This window comes from Desmodus rotundus, chromosome 4 (assembly GCF_022682495.2).
Source record: "Desmodus rotundus isolate HL8 chromosome 4, HLdesRot8A.1, whole genome shotgun sequence".
In the NCBI taxonomy this organism is placed as follows: Eukaryota; Metazoa; Chordata; class Mammalia; order Chiroptera; family Phyllostomidae; genus Desmodus; species Desmodus rotundus.
In genome coordinates, this window is record NC_071390.1 from 152,383,565 (window position 1) to 152,408,207 (window position 24,643).

A 24,643-nucleotide genomic window follows, 5' to 3' on the forward strand; every position below is an offset into this window, starting at 1 on the left:
GATACCAAATCGGCAAATACGTTTAAAAAAATCAAGATGGAATATCATTACAAGTTCATGCACTTCCAAAAAACATTTCAGAAATAGATGATTTGCTCTGCCCTGAATGCGGTTGTACCATTATTTGCTCATTTATGAGCATGATTCGGTGGCTAAACCTGATTTCATGTCTTAAAGTACACACGGTAAAATCTCTTAGGGATGCTGCTGCTTTGAATGGATGGCTGTACTCTGCAATTTCATGCCATGTATCGGGTTGCTTTGTGATATTAAAACCATGTTTCATATTTCGCTGTCCTTTAGGTCTTGGGAGCTGATGAAGATAGCATGGGTGATGGCTGCTCTCCACGGCTGACAACGGCTAATGTTCTCCGTTTCCTGTTGCTCGTCCTGATTCCCTGTCTCTGTGCCCTCATCGTCCTGCTGGTGATCCTGCTTTCCTTTGTCGGTGAGCGTCGTCATTATTAAGGGAAAATGAAGTCAATAGTAAGAGTAACATGATTTATAAGAGTGATTTCTGCTTAGTACTTATTTAACCTGAAATATCAACTCAGTAAGAGAGTTATCTGTTGACTATCTTAAGCAAATCTGCAGTTTTAAACACTATAATCACTCTCCTAGCTATTGTTATTAATATTAATTCATGTATTAATTAAAAAGCATTTAAGGAGTGATTACCAGGTAGCAGAAACTTTGAAGGTCCCTGAAAACTCAGGGATGTTTCAATTAGTCCTTTTTCTCAGGAGCTCATGATGGAGAGGAAGAAATGATTGTCGCACCACATGCTGATAATGGAGGTGTATGTAAGGTGCTTTGGGGGTAGTCAAAAAGGCTAATATTTAAAGGGGAGACAGAGAAGTGGGAAGGAGTAAGAGGTACGGGAAGAAAGGTTAGAGAGGAAGGAAAGGAACCAGAAATGCTGGGTTTCACGGAAGGCAAAGGAGGAGAGACGCATCAGAGGTCAGAGGGCGAAAGGCAGAGGGGGACGGAAGAAGTGTGTCCAGCAGGACCGCAGGTTTTCCGCCAGGGCTGTAGCTGCCCTGCCTGCGTGGCTCCACCTGTGGCCTGCTCTTAGGCCAAGGGCAGGAAAACGCCCTGAAACTTACCAATGCCACTCCCTTCTTCCAAGACTCAACCCCTCTACAGAATTGGCCTGCTTTTGCTTCCTCTCCGGTGCCCTCCAGTGGCTCCTTTTTTTTCCAGAATTTATACTTGTTACCTCCGGGGAGCTCTGTCTGGTAGAAGCTCCCTCAGTCATACCACCGTCATTTGAAAAAACTTCATTCGTGTACTCCTGTGCCCGGGGGCTCACACACATTGAAGACTGTTTTCTTTCATTCTTAGGGCTGAATATAAGTTTAAAACACACTTTTAGGTATTTCAGTGCTTGGAGGCCCCTGAGGGATGTTATTGAAGCAGTGCTTTCAGTGGTTTATTATGTATTTATTAAAATTTTAATATCTTTTGCAGCTTTCTTGCAATATAACTCATATACCATTCACTAACTTTTAGTGTGTACACAGACAAGTGCGTCACCAAAGTCAGTCTGGGAATATTTTTGTTATCACAGGAACTCTAGGCCGTTAGCTATCATCCCCCCATCCTTCCCTTCTGTCCTGCACTAAGCAGCCACTGATCTACCTTCTGTCTCTACAAGTTTCCCTATTCTGGACATTTCATATGACCACATGTGGTTCATGTGACTGGCTTCTTTCCCTTGGCATAACATTTTTAAGGCTCCTCCATGTTGTAGGATGGGTTAGTACTTCATTCCATTTCAGGGCCAAATAATATTTCATTGTGTAGACGTATCACATTTTGTTTGTCTATTTGTCAATTGATGGACATTTGAGTTATTGGTATGTGTTAGCTATTTTGAATCATGTTGCTGTGAACATTCATGTACACGTTGTTGTGTGGACATGTTTTCATTTGTCTTGGGTTTATACCTGGTAGTAGAATTTTTTTCTCCTATGTGTGGGATTAGGAGCTGCACAAATCTGTAGCCATTAAACTTTAAAAAAATTTCACTTACAGTTGATGTGCAACATTATATTAGTTTCAGGTTATTTGTAGTTTTGATGTGGTCGTGGGAGTGCACTGTACCATGTTTCCCACTCGCTGTCCTGACTGGAAGAAGTCAAAATCTGTAATCTTTTTTAAGTGCTATTTTGGCTTATATGGAGGCACCCTTTAGAAAGTGGAAGTTTTCCAGACATCTTCTTCAAAAGTGCTCTTTTTGCACTTCTGCAGCAGCTGGTTGGATACAGATATATTGAAGTAATATCTGCCCAAATAATCAGTTCCTATTTTATAACCGATGGGTTTGTTGTTGCAATGAGCAATAGAGTCGCTTTATATCTTTGTTTAAGAAGCCTCATTAAATTCTGCTTACTTTTTAAAATGTTCTGTTTGGTTTGAGTTTATAACTGCCTGCTCTTTCAAAGTTTTGCGGCTATTTCCGGGTCCATACTGGTTGCTAAGGGAAGCTGGAATGTTCATGGTGTATACAAGGAGTGCTGGCTTCACAAGTCAAAGAGATAGTGGAGGATTATTGATTAGGAAAAGGTAGTGAAAGCTCTATGCTAACAAACACAGAGGTACTACGTGTCTTTAATTTTGCACGTTTGGGCTTCTGTCCTGCATGAAGTCAAGATGGTAAAAAGATTTCCGAAGATAAAAGAGTTGGACTTTATGAGTAATTATCTTGGCAATAGGCTGTAGGAGAGAGCAAATTGTGTCTCCCCTCAACCCCTACACCGAAGCTGGAGCTACAGATGTTTAGTTTCATTTTGTTTCTAAAATCAGCAGGTAGTCCGAGCTGCCTGTGTGATTTCAGCGGCTTGGATTCCAAAATAAGGATTCAAGTTTTCAGAAGAAATTGAAAGGCAAATTAAAGAGTGAGAAAGCTACAATATTATACCTAGGTTTTTATTTCTAAAGTTACAGTCTACTACTGAGGCCATATGGTATCAGAGAAAGAATTTATACCTTGACACAAGGAGGCCCAGGTTCAGCGGCTCGCTCTCCTGGTTACTGGCGGTGTGACTTCTGGGTAACACACTTTACTCTCCGTGAAATGGGGGATCAGAATTCTTATTTGTTTCACAAAAATGTTAAGGAAGTTAAATGAAGTAATATTTGTCAATGTTTTTATAAATGACAAAATTTGTTAGGAAAGTTAAGAATTAGTTTTTGCTTATACATATTAAGTCAAATAATTATTTTAATAAATAGTTCTGTTTTACTTAAAATGGACTAAAATGTGTTCATCCTATTTTCACTTTATCTGTAAGAATTGCAACCTTTTTACTATGACCCATCGTCCTAGTCATCCTGTACTCCACAACCCCATCACCCCGTAGCCAAGCCATCGCCACAGTGTATTCTAATTGCTGATGAAGTCGCTAGAAAAGAGGGAAGTTGACTGACTATTGGATTTGCCAGGTGATGACAAGTTTCTCATGACTTTGATGCTGAGAACTGAGAGTTACTTTCAGAGCCTAATTCACTTCTAAGAACTAAACCGGCAGCGGTTGCACTGCCTTCACATGACCAGAAGAGTCAGCTTCTCCTCGGAGCACTTTATCAGACATTGACCTGACGCTTACCCTAAATTATATTAATATTTCTATTACATGATATGATGTTATGTTACATTAGCAACATTTAAAGTGAAATGACTTTGATAAGTTGAGAAGCATGTGTACAACAAATACAATAGCAGATATAACCGGTACTATTCATTCCTTTAAGAAACATTTGTCAAGTGCCCGTCACGTGTGAGGCCCTGTGCTCTGGGCATCGGGCACGGTTGGAATAGTGCCCACCCTCACACACACCCCACAGTGCCCCGAGGGAGGAAGGCATCAAACCATAGTCACACAGTCAATTAATTACAACAGCGGTGACTCCTATGTGGGAAGAGAGAGTTACCCTGAGAGTTTATGACGAGGGACTGAACCCGATTTGAGGTGAGGAAGCCTTCCCTGGGGGAGTGCCCTTCAAATGTTAGCTCCATCCTGAGGACGCTGGAGTAAGGGAGTGACGTGATGGATGTGGTTGGGGCTTTTAAAAGGTGCCTTTGTTCCAATCCCCTGACCTCCCTCCCCGAAGAGATGAAGGGATTGAGAAGTACAAATTGGTAGTTACAAAATAGTCCCAGGACGTAAAACACAGCATAGGGTATATAATCAATAATATTGCAAGAACTATGTGTGCTGTCAAATGGGTGCTGGGAATGTCCGGCAGAATACGAAGTATATGATTGTTTAACCACTATACTGTACACCTGGAACCAATACAAAATAATACTGAAAGGAAACTGATTGAAAAATTAAAGTTAAAAGAAAAGGTGCCTTTGGCAGCTGTGTAGAGAAGGGTGGACGTGAGTAGAGTGTGTGGCAGGGAGAAAAATGGGGGGTTATTACAAGAGCCCTGAAAATTTGGTGTTTGAGGGATGGTCTGCATGGACTTTTGCAAACTATTGTTCATCTCAATTTAATTTCACCAAAGTGAATGGTCCAAAAAATCTCATTAGAATTCGCTTAACTTCTTCCCCCCAGGCTTCTGACGACTTGGTTTCAAAGGCTCTTCCACTCATCCACATTGAAAATAAATTTTCTTTGTTTTAGCCATAAACTTATGAAGAATTGCCTAAGGTGACCGTCCTAGTTTTCTTATGAAAAGTCTATGAGTGGCCTGTTAATTTTTCATTTTTGTCATGCAATAAAGAAGAAAGAAAATTTCTAGTGGTGAAGAGTATAGGAAACATGGTAAATAGTCCAATTTTTTGAACTCAGGAGAAATTGTGCTCTTCAAAAGTGACTTACTTCTTCAAAAACGCTAGATGGGCTGGAGGTCACTGAACTAAAATACAGTTGTCTTAGTGAATGTCTTCGCAGCTTGTGGCTTTTACAAGAATTTGAAATTATAAGAATCTTAACATCTTAATTTATAATGCTATGTTTTGAATATTGTTTTAAAATGGAAAACCTCTCACATCCTGATTTCCTTACACACAAATTTTATCATGCTTCATGGCTGGACCCCTCATTTGTTATTTAAATCTCCCAATTCCTTCAATAACCCAGCCCTCCTGCTGCAGGCTTAACAGCACAGGCTTCTCAAACTTGATGGTATTTTTTCTTTAGCTACTCAGGCCTGAGGTTATACCTAACGTCTAAAGCTTTTTGGAATGGTAGTTAAAGGCCTTGTGTTCAAAGTGTGGTCCGTGGACCAGCCGCACCAGCACCACTTGGGGTCTGTGTGAAATGCAGAATGGGGAGTCGTGGGTCCCACCCGTATGTGCTGAATTGGCATTCTCACAAGATCCCCGGGTGATTTTTACACTTTCATTCAGACAACTCACTGCCATCTGATCTCCCCCTTCTTTTTCTCCTTTTCATATGGTAAATCTGGCCTTACCAAAGCTACCAATGTCTTTTTATCCAATGTGCAGCATCTGAAACCAGTGTGTGCTGCACAGGACTTTCAAATGAAGAGCCTTATGCTTTCCTTCGTGTTTGTTTACGCCAGTTCAGAATGAGCATGCTCACTGTCAGCTGGTGCCAGCAATACTTTCTTCCATTCAGGTGTGACGTGCAGATATGGTCCTGCTCTGTCTGCTGTTTTGGGGGATTTTTTTCTTGAAATGCTCTTCTGCTTTGCATGCAAATGATCACTTCTGATTTCCCTCTTATCTCTCTGTTCTTTCTCCATCTCCTTAAGCTCATATTTCTCTACTCATCCATTAAATATTAAGATGTGTGTCCAAAGCACTCTTCTCACTTTACACTCCTGCCCCTCTTGGCGACGCCATCCACCCCCCTGACTTCTGTCATCATTCATACTCAACAAGTATTATTGAGGCCTACCCTGGGGCCCAGCATTCTGCTGGGTGCTTGAGGTGCAGACATGCACCATAAACCTTCTACCTTCAAGGAGACAGACAAGAAAACAGACAGTTCCTCTTGTGTGGTGTAAGCAGTGTGTCTGTGGGAACACAAAGAAGACACAAATTTGTGGGGGAGTCCAGTAGGCCTCCTGGAGAAAATGTTTGGATTGTGCCTGATTTAGATTTTCCCCCTGGAATGTTTCACATGCATTTTATACTCAATATATCTATGACAATAAAAACACTAAGCTCCTGTAAATTCTATTTTTCATTCTCCATTATCTATTGTATCAGTCAGGATAGGCTATGCTACACTGTGTAACAAAAAATAATCCCCAAACCCTAGTGATTTCAATACAACAAAGGTCAATTTCATACTCATGCCACAAGTCCTTTGCAAGTTGGTGGAGGGTGTGGGAGGATGTGCCTTGCTCACTGATGTCATCCAGGGAGTGAATTGATGATGAACCTTTGTGGTTGTTGTGCCAGAGAGAGAGAGAGAGAGAGAAAGAGAGTTGGAGAGAGAGAGAGAGAGAGAGAGAGAGAGAGAGAGAGAGAGCACTGGAGGGTCTTCCTTTTTTTCAAAGTGTACTATTATTATTATTAACTATAATCACCTGGCTGGACATTAAATCCCCAAACTTGCTCATCTTGTAACTGGAAGTTTGTACCCTTTGACCAACACCAAAGATGTCAGGAGATGAGAGATGAGGCCAGAGAACGTAATGCAAGCATGTGTCCTACCAGGATGGGAGAGGATTGAACTATTTGTGAAGAGCGCTAATGATTACCACCTCTATCTTATTTGGGGGTACCTTCATTTACCCAGTAATTCAAACCTGAAACCTTGAAGGGACTGCTGACTCTTTCCTCAAGTTCTCACAATTCTGTCTCATAAAGCTTTCTCCCAGTTGTCCCCTTTACCCTCGCTGCTTTTGCGTCGGGTCAGGCCTCACTCTTCTCTCACTTGGACTCTTGTAGTAGCCTTCTGATGATCCTCCAGACTTGACACCAATCCTTCTAACCTCCCATCTGACTTGAGATCCTTCAGAAGTTCGCCGTCACAACAAGATCAATTCCAAAGCTTTAACAAGAACTGCCCTCTATATCCCGGCTCCCACTCCCTCCCCCTGTTCTCCTGCCGGTCCCCCATGTGCTAGCTGTGCTTAATCACTTGCTGCTAAATTTTTGCACATCTTTTCCACCTTTGTCTATCTAGAAAGTTCTCCATTCCCTTGTTACTATACCTCACCTCTCTCTTCCCAACAAATGCTTTGCTCAAACTTAGAAAATCTCTAATCATGTTTTAAGATTCACATCAAGGATCCTTCTCCTCTAAGAAAACTTTCCTGACTTTTCCAAATGGAATGACAGCTACTTCTCTAGTTTTTTGTCACCAGACTGTCCTATGCATATCACTCTCAAAGCACGTGTAGCATGGTTTGTATTTTTAGACTACATGGCTGTCTCCTTCAATCTGTACACATCTGGGGATAAGTACTTCTCACTAGCTTTTGTGTTCTCCGCAGGGAGTAAATACAAAGTTCCTGGCACATAGAAAATGCAAAGTAAATGTGTTACCACATGGCTAGAGATATAAATGTAGGAATTAATTTCAAACCCACAGAAGATAAATTTATTTACATGTATGTGGTGGTGTATTTTTAAAAAATATTTTATTTATTTATTTTTTAGAGAGAAGGGAAGGAAGGGAGAAAGAGAGGGAGAGAAGCAACAATGTGAGAGAGAAACACTGATCAGTCAACTGTTGCATGTGCCTCAGCCAGGGACTGGCCCACAACCCAGGCATGTGCCCTGACTGGGAATTGAACCGGCAACCTTTTGCTTTCCGGGACAATGCCCAACCCAATGAGCCACACCAGTCATGGCTGCTGGTTGATTTTTTCAACCTGTGTACCTTGTCCAAAGTGAGAAGTGTCTGTGGGTGTGTGTGCATGTGTATGTATCATGTCTAAACTCAATTCTTGGGTAAGCTAAAGGACTCTTATAAGTTTCAGTTTCCTACTCTCTGAAATTCTGTGAAGAAGAGTTATGGCATCTGTTTCACAGGATTCTTGGAAAGCTAACTCAGTAGAAGCTTACAGTGAGGATACTTAGCAAAGTGTTTGTTTCCTATTGCTGCAGTAACAAATTATCACGAACTGTGTTAAAACAACACAAATATATTACCTTAGAATTATGGAAGTCGGAAGTCCAAAATAGGTCTCCCTGGGCCAAAATTAACATGATAGTTGTATTGTGTTCCTTCTGGGGGCTCTAGGAGACACTCTGTGTCCTATTTTTTCCAGTTCTAGAGGCTTCCTACATGCCTTGGCTTGTGGCTCCTTCCTAATTTCAAATCGAGCAATGGCCCATTGAATCGTTTTCACACTAAATGGCCCTGGCTGGCACACACTCTCTCACTTCCCTCTTCTGCTTCTAAGCACCCTGGGCTTGACCGAATCATCCAGGATACGTTTTCTGTCTCATATTCCTTCAGTTCCATCTGCAACATCCTTTTTGCCAGGCAAGGTGAGTGAGGTAACACACTCACAGGTTCTGGGGCTTAGGATGTGGACGTCTCTGGGCAGCATCGTGCTGCCCACCCCAGTGCTCCGTCCACTCATTGAAGGGGTACAGTGTGGCTATTGTTACTGGAATTGTAGACAGTTTCTTAAACACTGTGAAGTAGAGCTGAAACACTTCTGAGCCCTACAACCTTGATATCACGTGGTGTTCTATTATTCATAATTTAGTAGGAAAGATCCACCATCATCTCACTTCGAAAGTGGGTTAAGTAATTCATTTTTGAAAACTTTTCGTGGCCATTTTGCTTTGTTGGTAAAATGAAATCAGTATTTATTTAAAAGTACTTTAGTAGCCCTAAGGGAGACAATTTTACTTTCATTACTATCATTGTATAGCAATGACTAATAGTTATTGAGAACTTCCTGTGTGCCAGGAACTATTTCAAATGTTTATACATTGGCCAATTTGACTTTAACAACCAGCCCCATGAAGGGAGGTGCTTTTATTTTTCTTATTTTATGGCAGTGGAGAGTTTGCACAAAGTTTCGGGATACTAAGTGCTAGCATTGGGATGTAAGCCCAGGGGTCAGGCTGTACAACCTGTGCTTTTAGCCACAGCACTGTAAAAACAGGAATGTGGAAGAATGAACACTGTGCTTTGGGCTAATAACTCAGCACTTTTATAGCTCATCATGGTATAGCTTGAGAGTATGTAGTCTTACTGAGTTCTAATTTTTGTGCTCTTTAAAAAATGCATCATAGATGACTAACTGTGAGTTGAGAGTGGGTCAGTTTCCAGAGATGCTTGAAAAAAATTGTCTAGTGAGTTCAGACTTTTCCAAACAGCTTGTTCTCTGTCTCTGCATGTCTCTCTTACTCCTTTCTCTCTCTCTCAAAAATATCCTTTAGGAACATTAGCTATAACAACTATCATATATCATACATCATCTTTCTCTTCTGCCAAGCTGCTTTATTCATAGATTTTAAGAGTAAGAAAACTGCCTTTATTTATTCATGTTTAGAAAGTCAGTTTTACCTAAGAAAGTTGGTGTTTCAAAGGACTTCTAGGAGTAACCACATATTATTACCACTCACCACTGTGGCTAGGTAAAAAAGATAAAGGAAAGATTATTAATAAGGCTAATCACTACAAACAAAATGTTAAGAACGTCTGGATATTTTATACAATAAGGATCTCCTTTTAAGTGAATTACTCAAGGGCATAACTAGGAGGAATTGGCATTTGCTAAAAGTATGTCGACAGAGCCTGGTGCCAATTCATAGGGAATGATAAGTGTATATCAACTTTATGGGCCTTGTATATTCACTACAGCCACATTGGTGGAAACAACATATTATATGAAAAAAATCCCTTTTCTGATAAGACTAGTAAAGAAGAGAGCAAGTAACAAATGGATGAAAATAACATTGCATCTAATTTGTTCATAAACATTTCTGTATGGATAAAGTGCATGTTCTATAGTAAGCTAGTCTATCTCATATTTATTGTGATACAGAATAAACTCTACCTCATTTTTAGAAGTAATTAAACGAGGTCTCTCATGTCACCTGCGGCGTTTGATATTTACTTGTGTCACACTGTGTGGAGAGTGACCTACCTGCACCGTGTAGGGGCGACTCAGCTTTTCGCTCCAATGTTTTAGTTCGAATCCTTTGGCAGATGAAACTGTTGACCCCAGTTAGCTAGAAAACAGCTGCTTTTCTATTTTGATTTGTAGTTAATGTTTTCCAAGTGTCAAGCACATGTAGAGAAATTTTTTCCATAGAGTGATATTAAACATTTTATTTATATTTCTTTTACTTTTAATAGTCCATGGACTGTTTGCAAAAATGAGAACCAATTAGAGCATTTACTGTAAATGTTTTTAGAAAAAAATCTCCCTTGGGTATTTCTATAATGGATCAATATCACATTCATTTATTTTAGTAGCATACTCAACTATAGTGCTATATTCTGGAAACAGTCTGTTGTCTGTTTTGGCTGAGTTAAAAATACATTATCTTGTTCAAAATTTTCAAAAGTTTCTGCCTCAAGTCAAAGCTAGGTGGTTCCCACTAGTTGGGTTCGACTCCTCACTGTGCCCGTGAAGGAATACCTTGAGAAAGTGCCTGGTTGATCATCTTAGTTTAGTGACTATTTCTTATTTCCTGTAACTATATTTTATACCTTCTGGTTAAAATGAAGAAATTTAGCTTCTTCTTTTGTTGAGATTAACGTTTCACTTTTTTAAATATATTTTTTCTATGATGTAAGTATTGGCAAATATATGAGACCTGTTATTTTTATTTTTGTGTTATGCGTAGTTCACTGAAATTTATTGCAAAATGTGAAGAAACATAAGGATGAAGCTAAGGAGGCACGATTGTGTCTTTGGTGGCAGACAGATGTGGGGAGCATGTGTCCTGGGAGCTGAGTCGCATAAAATGATGGGTGCAATTGAGAAAGTGAAGGCAGGAAGGAAATACTGTGAGATCCACCACATTTTTTTAACTGTGGGAGGTCTCAGGTGAGGGAGAACAGCCCTACCTTCTTTAGGCACCGGAAACCTCAATGAGAAGGTAATAGTTTATTCACAGGGTTGTGCGATTTGTGTAGAAGAGAAGCTCTACCTATTAGTTGTGCTATCCATCACCTTTCTTTGTGTTTGCCTGGATAGAATGAGGCTTGGGAAAGTAGCTCTAGAGTTTTCTTAATATGTTTTTAAAAAATGAATACTTTTAGGAAGTTTTAAAAAATATATATGTATATTTTATCTTTCAGGAACATTACCAAAAACCTATTTTAAACCAAATGGGAGTGAGCCTATGGCCACTGATGGAGAGGTCCAAGTGCCTGATGTTATTTCTGCAAATACAGCCTATCACGAGAGCACTGTGACATCTATTCCACGTCCCAACCAACACATTCCAGCCTGGACCACAGATGCTTCTCTCCCAGGGGACCGAGGTCACAGGAACTCAAGTAAGTCTGCAGGTGCTGAATGCACATGCCCTTTACTGTCTGCGGAGCCCACAGGTAGATTTTTACGTGTGACAACAGACGCTCTTAATTCACAGACCCTTGCTGGTCATACAGGCAAAGCTCCACTCACTTCTCTTGCGAGCCGAGTGGAGCGCCCCCTTCCTAAACACGAAGGGCTCTCTCTCAGCCCTGCCGTGCAGATAGGGGCCTGAGTAAGTCATGCAGGTGTCAGTGTCAGTCAGCATTTCTGAGGCAGAGATGTGTTTGCTGTCTGCCCCCGTGCCATGGTACTGGGTTTGTGATGGTTTACCTCTAAAAGTTTGTTTCTGTTTTGAAGTTTTAAGTTACTTATTTTGAGATGGTTAAATTAGTATGTAAATTAAGTTACTTATTTTGTCATTGATGCCTTGTAGAAGGGATCCCGGTTCTATAAATGAATGCCAACTGATTTAACAGGAGCTGTCCCCACATTTGCTTTTGACTTATCCATGTGTTCTTATTCCCTTACTTCACCCTCCTCCCTCTTTTATTGGCTGTGCAATTTATTGTACGTGTTGGTGACTGACAAGTTCTCACACCTTGAGGAAAATGGCATGTGTGAAACTTCTGTGTGAGGACACGTGGAGAGATTTGTCACTTGTTCCCATAAAAGAGCTGGAAGAGAGAGAAGACAGAAAGTGTGGAGACTGGGTCAGTTAGATGGTGGCAGACAATATGCTCTGGAACGTGACTCTATTCCCTAATACCCCTTGGGATAATACCCCTAGTATCCCTAAAGTTCCTAAGCTTCCAGAGCACTGATGAGAGTGGATTTGTGTGGAAAATGCCAAAGAACTTCAGCTCTGAGTTAGCACTGGTAAAACATAACCAGAACTGGTATAGCATAGTCAGAACTTCTCTGCCATTGTCTAGATTCTTCCTTTCTACTTCTTTCCTAAAACAAAATTATGTGATTGACATTATACCGAGCCCAACCATCCACGATCATTTTCTTACATTATATTTTATTTATTTATTTTTTAGAGAGAGGAGAAAGGAAGGAGAAAGAGAGGGAGAGAAACATCAATGTGTGGTTGCCTCTCTCATGCCCCCAAGTGGGGACCTGGCCTGCAACCCAGGCATGTGCCCTGGCTGGGACTCAAACTGGGGACCTTTTGATTCACTGGCTGGTGCTCAATCCATTGAGCCATAGCAGCCAGGACCACGATCATTTTCTTGTTTGTCCCTCCCTCTTCGTGAAAACCCGCACAGGGAAATCACATCTGAGGTCTAAGACAGAGTATTTATTTTTATTCTGAGCCAGGAAGGGAAGAGTCAGGCTGACTCTCAGCTATCACAGTACATGTTTGCCAATGTCTGAAGAAAAGTGGGATTATTCTGTTTCTCTGGCCCCAAGAGACAGACGGCTTGGGTTCGGTTGTTTCACACAGCACCAAGAGGTGTTGGCTGTGTCTTAGGCTTGGTGTTTACCAGTGATTCGTACGGGGTTGTGTTCATTACCTGACAGTAAGACTGCAAACCCCAATTATGCCAAGTAAAATTTATTTTCTTCCGGAGTTTAATTTTGAGGTTTTTAATATTTCGGTCATGCCTTCAGTAGCTCATGATTCTTAAGGACAGTATTTTTCCATCAGAAGTGCATAAGTAGTTTAAGCAGAAACTCAGTCAGCTTAATGTGGTTGCAATTACAGCCATTGTTCTTTTCTTTTACTAAGTGGATGTGTCCCGATTTTGGAAGTTCCATTATTTGTTAAGATTCAAGTGGAGGTGACGAACACATACTCTGAAGAGTAAAGAAACATATGGTGCTTGCTGCTCCGTTTGGAAGTCTGATGGAAGTCTGTTTGAGTCATTTTTTCTCCCTATGGCTGGAAATTGTTTGAGAATGTGAATGTAATTTGACATGTAAGGGAAATCCAGATGAAATTAGAATGATTACATGGAGAAAGGCTGAGACTTTTGCATCCGTGTCATTCCATGTTGTGCGTGTGCTTGACTGTCAGCAGTGAGCTTTGTTGTCTGACCACACAGACCCTCCACAGATTGTCTGTATTAACTAAAATTGCTTGTTGCAAAGGATTTGATAGTTTTTCATACACTTCAGTACTATGGCTAGCCTGTTCTTATAGAGCTTTTGGCAGTTTTCAGAGCATGTTTAAATAGTTTCTCTTTTGTTCTTATAATTAACTGGTGAGGTACCCTGCACAGGCAGTATATAACATTTTTCAAGATGCAGAATGGAGTCCTAGGGAAATTAGGTTGCCAGGTCCAACATCACTTGTGTAGTAATCGTTAGACGTGGAATTGAGATTCAGATCTTAACACTCCTAGGCCAGCACTCTTTCAAGTACGTCATGCTTCCTCATTTAATTTAATTTTTTTCTTTGCAGTCGCAGGAGCATTACTGTCCGAATTTTAAGCTCTAAGAGAGCAGAAGAGTAGTCTGTTTTGTTTACTGCATCATAGCCCATGATCAGTAAAATAATTGTTGAGTGAGTAAATAAATAAACTACAGTCATTTCAAAATTTTAGTATCTGATTTATCACTTTGGTTAGTAATGCCTAATCACACTCTGCACTTGAAATTTATTTAACCGATTTTATTTAAAGTATCATTTAATGCCTTGTATCCGTACTAACACCTGGCAGAGAAGTTGCCTTGTCTCTGGTTTCAATTATTCTCTAATGAAAACGTCATTTTAAATTCCAGGCATATGTAAAAGCTATTTAAGTCCACTACAGTCCAAAAATACAGTAGCCAGACATTCCGTCCTACCCAAATATCCTGGATAGAAAACCGAGGGGAGAACTCCTGGCAAGAGGTACCAGGAAATAGACTTTCCTTAAGACATTTCCTCCGGGGGGTCCTTAGTATCAAGCCGTAGCATAGGATTATATAGTTCGTAAACTTTTAACCAGAGCACCTCCCCACGTGACCCTGTGCTGCAGAGCTGGGCTTTGTGAATGTGAGCTAGGCTTGACGTGACATCTGCTCTTTCTGCAGTTTCATTAGTCGCACTTTGAAAACCAGTTGTGATATAGGAAGGAAAAAGGTCCATAGTTAGATTTCATGCTATATTTCAGCAAGGGATTTTTCTAGGTTGCTTTCTGTATTTGAGTTTTCATTTTCACTTTTATTCCTTATATCTTTTATAAATATTTTAGCATAAATAGAATTTTAAGGAAAGAGAAAAACTCTGGCCAACCGAGAGCTTTGGGGTTAAAAATAATGTGGCACACAATAGAATAACTTAGAAATCAATCAGAAATTAAAGTAACAAGAGTGGGTTAAGGTACTGGAAGCTTGGAGTGTTCTGTTTTTGGTAACCAGCTCCTGAATCTCCTATATCAGATGAAAACACATTGTACCTTCCATTTACTTTAAAAAAATGTTTTTTTGAAGTAAAGTCAACATTCTATAAAATTCACTCTTGAAATATGTACTATTAAGTATTTTAAAAATATATTCACAGAGTTGTACAACTGTCACTCTTATCTAATTTTAGAACATTTTTTTTATCACTGAAGAAAGAAATGCCATATTTATTACTCCTTATTTTTTCTTTCCCCCAGCCTCTGTCTAAAACAAATCTACTTTTTGTCTCTATGGATTTGCCTGAACTTCTCATATAAGGGGCATCATTCAATAACTGTGAGGCTTTTGTGACTGGCCTCTCATACCTTTCTTGGATGTGGGCACAGCCTTGCACCATACCTGGCCTTCTAAGATCCCAAGGCATATGCCAGAGCTTTTCAGAGGCCCCTTTGGACATCTCATTTCCTAGTTTTTCCTTTTGAGGTTTTTTCAGACTCTTATTTCCAACAGGTATTCACTCTTGCCTTGGGTGGTTGTGATTTAAACAATTGCCACAGACTGTGTTTGACAAGCACCCTGGGGTTGGAGCTGTCTGTATAGACTCAGGAAGCTCTGAATCAGGTCAGACAAAGACCAGCTCTGAGAACAGATCCTTCCTAAGGAGCTTCCAGATAGATTGAATGGCATCAAATCTCTGGGGATGGCTTTTGGGGGAGCTGCAAACACATTCTGCCCTCTCCATTGCTTCCTAAATTGTCAGTTTTCATAGTTACCCTTGTTGCCATTGGGTTTTCAAGGCTATTACAGAACTGAGGAGAGGGTGAAGCTAAAAGGCAAGTTAAAATGCTACAAAGCTCATAGTTCTTATGGTGATACAGACAATTTTCGTGAATAATGAAAAATGCAAGCTTTTGGTTAAATCCCAAAGTTTTAGGAGATTAGATTTTCATAATTTTTTCCTGCTTTCATGGAAGAACAGACTTTGGTGGGTCTTACCCTACAATACTTTGTATTTCCCCCAACATTGGGATTGATATATTTTTTAATACACAAATATGATTATATTACATATAAAAATTTATATGGCTTTTCCCGCTTTTTTGTATAAATTGCTTTATTCCTTCTTCCTTTTGCATCCTATTACTCTATCCTTACGCACAGTTAACCCAATGTTAACAACCTAGTATGTATGATTTTGTAGTTTCCTCTATGCTCATACTATTATATATTACATATGAACATATGTATGCATACGTGCATGCAAAATAACATACATGAACCGGTGCTTTTGTCATTGTTTTCAAGTGGGATCCCATTTATTACATATACTTTTCTATGTAATGTTTTTCTTGTTCAAGAATATTTTGTGTAAATATCTCTAAATCATTCTTACGATGACTGAACAGTAGTCCATGTCATCATATAATAATTTACTTTAGTTATTCTCTCAATAATGGGTATTTACCTTATATTTAATTTTTAGTGTTTGCGTTTTTCTCAGTGAACTACGCAGTTTCTCTTCTGATGGTAAAATGACTTGGATCGTGGCCATGAAGCTGTCTAAATAGTAGTGACTTATTAACACTGATCACTGTACCAAAATGCTCTAAATACATACCCCAAACTTACTAAATGTAGAAAGCTTATGCACCAAGGATTGAGGGTGCGAGGTGGGGGTGCATGGGGGAGGGAATGGTGGCAGGAAAATGGAGACAACTGTACTTGAACAACAATTAAAAAAATAAATAAAACCTTAAGGTTATTCTTTCTTCCTTGTTTTCTGTTTTTAACCCGGCATTTCTGTGAGCTTGAAAGTGAGCTCTGCTTGAATGTGAAGCTCAGAGAGTCAGAGCAGGTACCAATCTGCCCGGGTTACCATTCTTCAGGCTACTCTCCAAGGGCAGATCTGGGAGAGGCAGTGTAACTAGACATTTGGAATCAGGGAAGTTTCCTCTCCTTTTTTCCTAATATTTTCTAATCCTATTAAGAATGGAACCCTAAATGTTTTTATGATGTTCTTCAGCAGCAGTTCTACTGCCCTCAGAGTCATGGACCCACCTCTGTAGATTCCCTCCTGGAGGTTATTGTGCAGTTTGGAGCAGGAGTCTCTGCTGGTGTGTGTGAAGGTGTATGGGTGAGCGGCTTCGACGCAGCTTAGACTTGTATCCTTATCATTCCTCTGTGATGTTGTTGGACAGTGTTTCTCTGTCTGGGTCTGAGGGACCTCAGGAGTGCTCTGAAGGATTTGAGACTTCTCTATAAGAATTTCTTAAGTGTACGCTTTTGTTTCCATGAAAATAAGAAATAATGTAAGCCTACTCTCAATCACCTGGATCACCATCTTATGACAAATTTTATATGATTTTGGGGACCTGTATTTGACTTTCTATTTATGATTACATTGCTGCTAAGCTAAACGGCTTAACTGTTAAAAAAATGATTAAAGATCTCAGCAGTCAGGCTTAACAGTTAAAAACCATTTTTTAACAGTTAAGCAGTTTAGCTTAGCAACAATGAAACACCAATCCAAAAGAACCTATGCACCCCAGTGTTCATAGCAGCACAATTTACAATAGCCAAGTGCTGGAAGCAACCTAAGTGCCCATCAGTAAATGGATGGATCAAAAAACTATGGTACATTTTCACAATGGAATACTACGCAGCAGAGAGAAAGAAGGAGCTCCTATCCTTTGCAACAGCATAGATGGCACTGGAGAGCATCATAGTAAGTGAAATAAGCCAGGTGGTGAGGGACAAATCCCATATGAGTTCACCTTTAACTGGAACATAATCAACAAAAGAAAAAAGCAAGCAAAATATAACCAGAGATATTGAAATTAAGAACGATATGACAGTAACCAGAGGGGAGATGGGAGGGGATAATGGGGGGAAGGGGGAAAGGGTTTTCAGGAACTACTATAAAGGGCACATGGACAAAACCAAGAGGGGTGGAAGCAGGGGAGGGAGGTGGGTTTGGCTGGGGTGGGGGGAGGAGTGGTGGGGGTAAATGCAGACAACTAATTGAACAGCAATAAAATAATTATTAAAAAATGATTAAAGACAATTTAGGTGATAAAAGCTTTATTTAACATTTCATGAAGTGGACAGTCTCCTTTAGGATTACAAGACGGGGTGGAAGGCGGAAAGCTTTTATAAGATAAGGAACACGGAAGAGAAAAATAGAAAATACCTGATTGGCTGGGGCCGTGTCATCAGAGTTGGGGTAAGAAGGGATGGGACATAAGTATGCTTGGCGTTTGCAGACTGGCTGACTGGAGAGGCTGCATTTCTGGCAGAGCAGAGCATTTACAGGGCATTTACAGAAAAGTTACGTAAGTTTAGGTTTGCTGACCTGGCACCCTGGACAGGAGTGGTTTCATCTTGGGCCTACAAAGTTATTTCAACAGACATTTGCCAGCCATCAGGAAAGGCACAGAGGGCCCTGGCCACGTAGCTCAGTTGGTTAGAGTATCATCCTGACCTGCCGAGGCTGAGGGTTTGATAAGTAGAACAATAAATCAATGTTTCTCTCTCTCTTCCTGTCTCTAAAATAAATAAATTTTTTTTTAAAGTAAGAACAGAACAGAGACAGACTCAGTAGACACTCTTCTCAGTTACAGAGCAAAGTACGTGGTAGCAAATACTTAGTGGCAGTTCAGAGAGAAATGGTAACCAACTCGCTCAGCCGGGGTCTGTGGTAGTGTAAGCTCCCCAGATGCAGAAGAACATGCGAGGCCTATAGAACTTCTCAGAATAATGTTTGGTGCTTAAAACAAATAACACAGAATCACAAAAGAAGGCAATTTTATTACCATTTTGTGATGAAAATATTATAAATACAAATTCTGATAGCATAATACATGATATGGAAATATATCTAATAGTTAATAACTGCAGTTTTATAACAGCAACGAACATAAAGAATATTTTGAAATGTTTGCAATAATTTCGTGCTGCTATGAAAATATTCATGATTTCTAACTTGTTTTTCTATGTTTGTTGCCTACATTGATAATTTAAGTATGCTAAATTTCAGTTAGAGGTTAATGGAAATAAAGATGCTATTTATCTCTCATCCAGGTTTTTCACAGGCAAAAATTCTATGTGTGGGCCTGTGGGGGTGTTTGGATTATGATTAAGGACACATACTATACAGGAAAAGAAGGTACATATACATATGTATATTCTTTTATATTATATATAAAATAATATATAAATATATTCTTACATATTTACATTCATATATATATTTATATATACTCTCTCTATATATATATATTTTGGTCCCTGGGAGAGTCTGAAGCCAGCCTAAGTTATTTCATTAAGAATTTGCTGCTTCAAAACTTACTGCCGTGATGACCCTGGATGCTATCCCTTACGTCTAACTCTGTCGGACGCCAGTGTTAGACCTCAATGGTCAAGTCCAGTTGGTTGCCCTCTCCTATATATTAAATCATATTCTTCAGATTTAGAGAACAGTTATGAGAGTTAGACGTGGGCTTCTGGCTAAATGTCTAAGTGGAGCATTTAAATAACTGTTGCACGTTTGTCTGGTTAGCACGGTAGCATTCCTGGGGGGAGGGGGAGAAAGGAAATTTGAATGTAGGAATGGACTCTGTCTTGCCGTTTTTTCTCCGCAGTCTCCTTTCCTTCCTCCTTATTCCATCTTTAGACGACTCCATCCCTAGGATGTATTGGGTTCCTCCCAGGGCGAGCAAACTGAATCATTGGCAGAGCCAGGCTTTTGAAAGGAGTAGTGGAACCGTGCCTGTCGTTCTCCTTTGGCTACAATCCCATTCCTCCCTTTTCAAAGATTTCTGGGCAGGACTTCTTGACCCTCTTTCTGAAAAGAATCTTGCAAATTTCCACTAGTGACAGATCCCCCCCAAAGTAAGGAGCTTATAACACATTAATACAGCAAATGAGAGTCAGAGTTAAATAGTTATGTCCCAAAAGGCTTGTGGCTCAAAATTTTTCTCTCCAGATTCATTATCACACTTTTTTCTTCAAGAGGAACAGCCCAAATACTCTTGATCCACATAGAGAAAAACAGTAGCATGCTGTTATATGATATATTAATGATAACAGCATTGCCAAAACAGTCCAATCAAATTCAAGAACAAAAACAATGTTTTAAAAGCCAAATTCTCAGATAAATATATTTTTTTAAATCTTTAATTTACTCTACTCTCTGGTTCTGAAAGAAAATTGGCACTGTATATATTCTTTGCCTGAATCATTCAATTTGCTAACTGTCTCAGAGTTTTGGTCTTTGTGCAATTTTACATTGAGCGCAAAACACCCATCAGTAGGAATCTGTTTGCTGTTACTTGTGTCTTTGGAGAATATGCTTTTTGCCTTACTTGTAGTTGAAATGAGTATGGTAACTAGTTTTCCAAGCCAAAAGCTTTGCATCATCACACTTGATGCAAACCATTCTTTGTCTTTTAGTGTTGATATATTTTATTCTTTTATTTTTCTGCTTTGCATCAATCTAATATTTGCATGTGGTATTTGCTTTGATGAATTATAGTGGTGGTTTATAATTATACTAATTGTTGTAAACTCATTATGGTACTTATATACCCTTCAAAGCTTTATGAGACATCTCAATTTCTGAGAGTCTAGGTTAGTATTCTGGGAAGCACCAGTTGTTTGCCAGCAGCTATTTATTGGGTGCCAAGCCCTGGGGTTTGGCTGTGTGGACTGTGAAGATGGGTCAGGTAGAAGTCCTGTCCCCAAGTAGCCAAGTAGCTACTTGGAGACATGAACATATTATTTATAACTAAACAAATTCTGTAAGAGAGGTTCATGGGTGAAAGAAAACATGATCCATTTCAATTCTTTTTTCTTTTTCAAAGTCAAGCTGGCTAATTCATGACATTTTTATGCTATAATAAATACTTCATTTCCCTAAACATCAAAAACTTTTCTTTATAACTATAAAAGTAAATTTTAATTTAAAAGGTGTCCTGGAGTTTCCATTTTTAATAAGATTATGCTGTCTTATTCTTAGATTTAAAAACTTGCCAATAATATAATTGTCTCAGATAATTATAGATTGCTTAGATAAATTGAACAGAGACTTTAGTTTTCAATTTTATGGGAGGGCCAACCTGTCTTTTACGGGTATTGATGAGAATTTATCACCTCAGGAAGTGGGAGGATACCCTCTTTGGAATTACTTGGCAGTTTTTCCGCCGTTCATTAGGTAATCAAGCTAGGAGAGTTTGTTTCTGTTTGGGTTATACGTTTATAAATGTGTCCTGGGTAAAGCCTTAGCATAGGAACTTCCGGAGACCAATTTATGATGACCTAGTGGCTGTTCAGCCACAGTGACCATGTTACCATATTACGTGTCTCTGAAAGTCAACAAAACACTTTAAAAATAAATTAATATGGGAAGGTTGTCATGGGAAATGAAGACCTCAAATCAAAGCTCTTTGCCTGTTTGGGGACTGGCCAAGTGGCCATGCTACAGCTAATAATGAGAGACAGTGAAGCCGGCCCTGTGTGGGGACATAGCAAGCCCCATCAGTGGCCAAGCAGGGACACGTCCACCCTTCCTTCTTTCCTATTTCTCCCTTTTGGAATGGGAATGTCTAGTCTGTGCCTGTCCCACTGTTGTATTTTGGAATCACATAACTTGTCTAGTTTCACAGATTCACAGCTGGAGAGGAATTTTGCTTCTGGATGAATTGGACCTTGAGTCTCACCCTTGTCTGAGTTACATGGTATTTAGATGAGACTTCAGACATCGGACTTTAGAGTAGTTGCTGGAATGAGCATCTTTTGGAGCTGTTGGAATAGAAGGAAAGGATTTTGCATGTGATAAGGACACGAGTTGGAGGGGCCAGGGTGGAATGTTACGGACTGAATGTTGTCAGTTTACCGCAGCATTTCTGGAATCTTGACATTTTCTTTTTTTATGGAGAAGTTAGCTGTTTACATAAAATAAGTCTTATTTTACAAAATATTTCTAGGTCTTTATAATGAGTCGGCTTTCCGATTATTTAGTCCACAATATTTCAGAATCTTTTCTTTAAAGAAAGCATTTCACACATAAAATTTTAATCACACATGAAAGTAGAGAGAATAGTACAGCAGACACCCACATGCCCTCTCTCATCCTCTCAACATTTTCTCAGAACCCTTTTTAAAGCATTTTTCCCCTAGTGTTTCTTGTAGTAGAGTTTAAGCTTGCTCTCATAGTTGAAAGTTGGGCTACTCTCTGTACTGTTGACACAGGAATTTTACTAGCTAGTTTTTAATTAAAATACTGTATTTCATAGTTTTAAGAAATTGTCCAGTACAAAGAAAAGCTTTATAGAGGAATATGTTAAATCCTATATTAAATATTTAATTATCATTAAAATGTCTGTTCCAAAATTTTCCAATTGAGGAAAAATTATGGTGCCCCAAGAAACAAGACTGATTTGACATCCCCTCTCGGGTTTTTGTGTCGAGTATTCCGTGCCTTCCACTGCGCCCTCTGATCTTTATCTCTCTAGGTGAGCGGTGTGTGCGCTCTGCTTGAACCTGGGGCAGCAGGGTGGGGCAAAAGTAAGTTTAGAGTTGTTCATGTGGAAAATAATATAATAATTAATAAATAATAATACAATAATAAACCCTCTTTTGCAAACTTACTATTGTACACCTATTTCCCCCCCACACTGTATATATTCATTTCCATGTTTAAACTTCCCATGTTTCTCTTTTTTTAGTTTTATTATCACCGAGCCCTCACTTCCAGTTATTCCCATTTCCATCCTAACATGAAAATGGCAGGAAAGAGGAAGTTTCAGGATTGACATCATTCAAGATCAAGTGTTACACAATCCTATTGTTTTGTCATCTGACAAGTGAATTGATATTATCTACTATAATTGGTAACAAGTCGGAGAAAAGTATTCTAAAATTTTCTGTTAGTATCTTCTTGAAAAAGAAGAAACCCTTTTCTTAATGCCCAACAAATGTCTTCAGTTATAATTTGATCAAATTCCTCTAATCTATCTATAGTAGAAATAGAGTTATAGCCATTAGTATTGTCTTGAGAAACTCCTATGTGTTAAGGACTCAAAATGACTGACTCATGATAGGTTGGCCTTACTAGGTACACTGTAATTTAGAAGTAGGTACTATAGAAGGCAGCAAGAATTTTAGTCCATTAGTTGGGACACTGGCCTTCGAACATGCTTCTTCTCTTGGCTAAACTCAGGAGGGAAGCGGCTGCTTACAAGGGCAGGGCAGGGATTCCCCCGCAGTTCCAAGTGTGGGCAGCCTCCCTGGAGAAGCGTGTGCCCCTCCAAGCTGGAGTTGAAATGCAGTGTGCACATACATCCGGTTTCCCAGGAGAGGCACTTCTTTTATGCAATGTTCAAATGGGTGGGCAAAGCCAGGTTATCGCTGTGTTTGGTTATCGCTGCCTCTGCCTCTGACATCCTAAAGTCATATAAAAGGCAGAAGGCCTCTGACAGTACTGGAAGCCCTAAGGGCCCTGAAACTGATCGCCTGTAGTTCTTACCAAATGTTAGAGGGAAACCCTGGGACCACTGCTCGAATACTCCTGTGGGGAGAGTCCTAGAGGTTCCTGGAGGGAGGACTCCTTCTCTAATCATTGGCTGGCTTCATAGGTGTGCCGAGGTGTGTGGTGGCGTGGGGCCCTGAGCATGGAAGGGCTCCCTGAGTGCCCCAAATTATGTAGCCCATTCTGCTCCTTGGCTTTACTGTGATAGGACCAACTTCAATAGAGAATCTGCCTTCGGACTAAGCACAGTGCCAGGCAATGTCATGATCTGATTGTCGTTGGCTAGACAGGCCCCATGCCTGGAGCTGGGGGTAGGGAAAGGCCTCCCAAACTTCAGGGCTGCCTGTCAGTTAGGGATGGGGTCCGTGCATAATGAGGATGCAACTCACAGGAACTCTTCCACTACTCCCTCCCTTTTCTCGTTGAGTAGTTGCTCATGTTCTGCTTTTACTTTCTCAACTTATATTGCCTGTAATGAGATAAAATGTATATTTATTAAAATGAAGTAAGATGTCACATGCATTCCAAAAAATAATACCAGAAATTTATTTTAAATCCCTCATTTCGAGTGTGGAGAACATATCTTCCTTTACAATCATGTGCCCTGCAAACTCTTTCTTTGCAGATTCAGAGAGTAAAAAGGTAAATATCAGCTCAGGTTGAGGCTGAGTTGTTACAGATTTGAAGTTTAGAGAATTCTGAGTTGGAGAGAAATATCTGAATGAGCATTTTGCGAATACATTCAGAACCACAATAGCTAGCTGGTGTAATCCAACCTTAGCGTACAGGTCTGCCCTGTCCTTCCTTCCTCCAATGCTTAAACCTTGGCTGTCACAAAACCTAACGTGAGATTCCCACACAGGGCAGATGGAAAACTACACAGGGATGGATGGAAAGCCCGCTGAGATCTCATTGCCTTTGTGAGCAGCAAAGCTTATAATTAACCACGAATGAGGCAGTGATTTTACAATAAATGCTGACCTGGTGAAGAGGTGCGCCATTAAGTCATTTCTTATACTCTTATCAGTATAGAATTTGGGTTTTTTTTTTTTTTTTTTACCACAGATGGCACATAAAAATAATTTTCATATGTGTGAAAGTACATTTTGACTAAATAATAAAATGTGGTCTAATTTCAAATTCTTATTTTTAAATTCCATTGCATCAAGCGCAGTGACTGAATACAGACTTAATATTTTCTTAATAGATAACTAATGTTTTTAAACAGTTAGTGAATGTTTTTTAAAAAATGTAACAGCCAACAGTACTTTATTTTGCAAGTAAGCAAAACTGATTAATGAAACTTTGAATGTTGATCCTCTATGTATTATTAGTGAGTAGTTATTCCCTCTACAAAAGAATTCTTCATGGGCTTCAGAGGAAAGAGGTAGA

At 39.7% G+C, this 24,643-nt stretch overlaps 1 protein-coding gene across 3 annotated transcripts in view; it reads left to right on the top strand.

The window, feature by feature from the left end:
* CORIN (corin, serine peptidase) overlaps positions 1–24,643 on the top strand; it is a 179,614-nt gene that overhangs the window by 23,687 nt on the left and 131,284 nt on the right. For all 3 annotated transcript variants that reach the window (XM_024573820.4, XM_053922516.2, XM_053922515.2), the window contains exons 2-3: positions 304–448; positions 11,208–11,408. In XM_024573820.4, the coding sequence (XP_024429588.2) occupies positions 304–448; positions 11,208–11,408 (346 nt within the window). The remainder of the gene's footprint in view (positions 1–303; positions 449–11,207; positions 11,409–24,643) is intronic.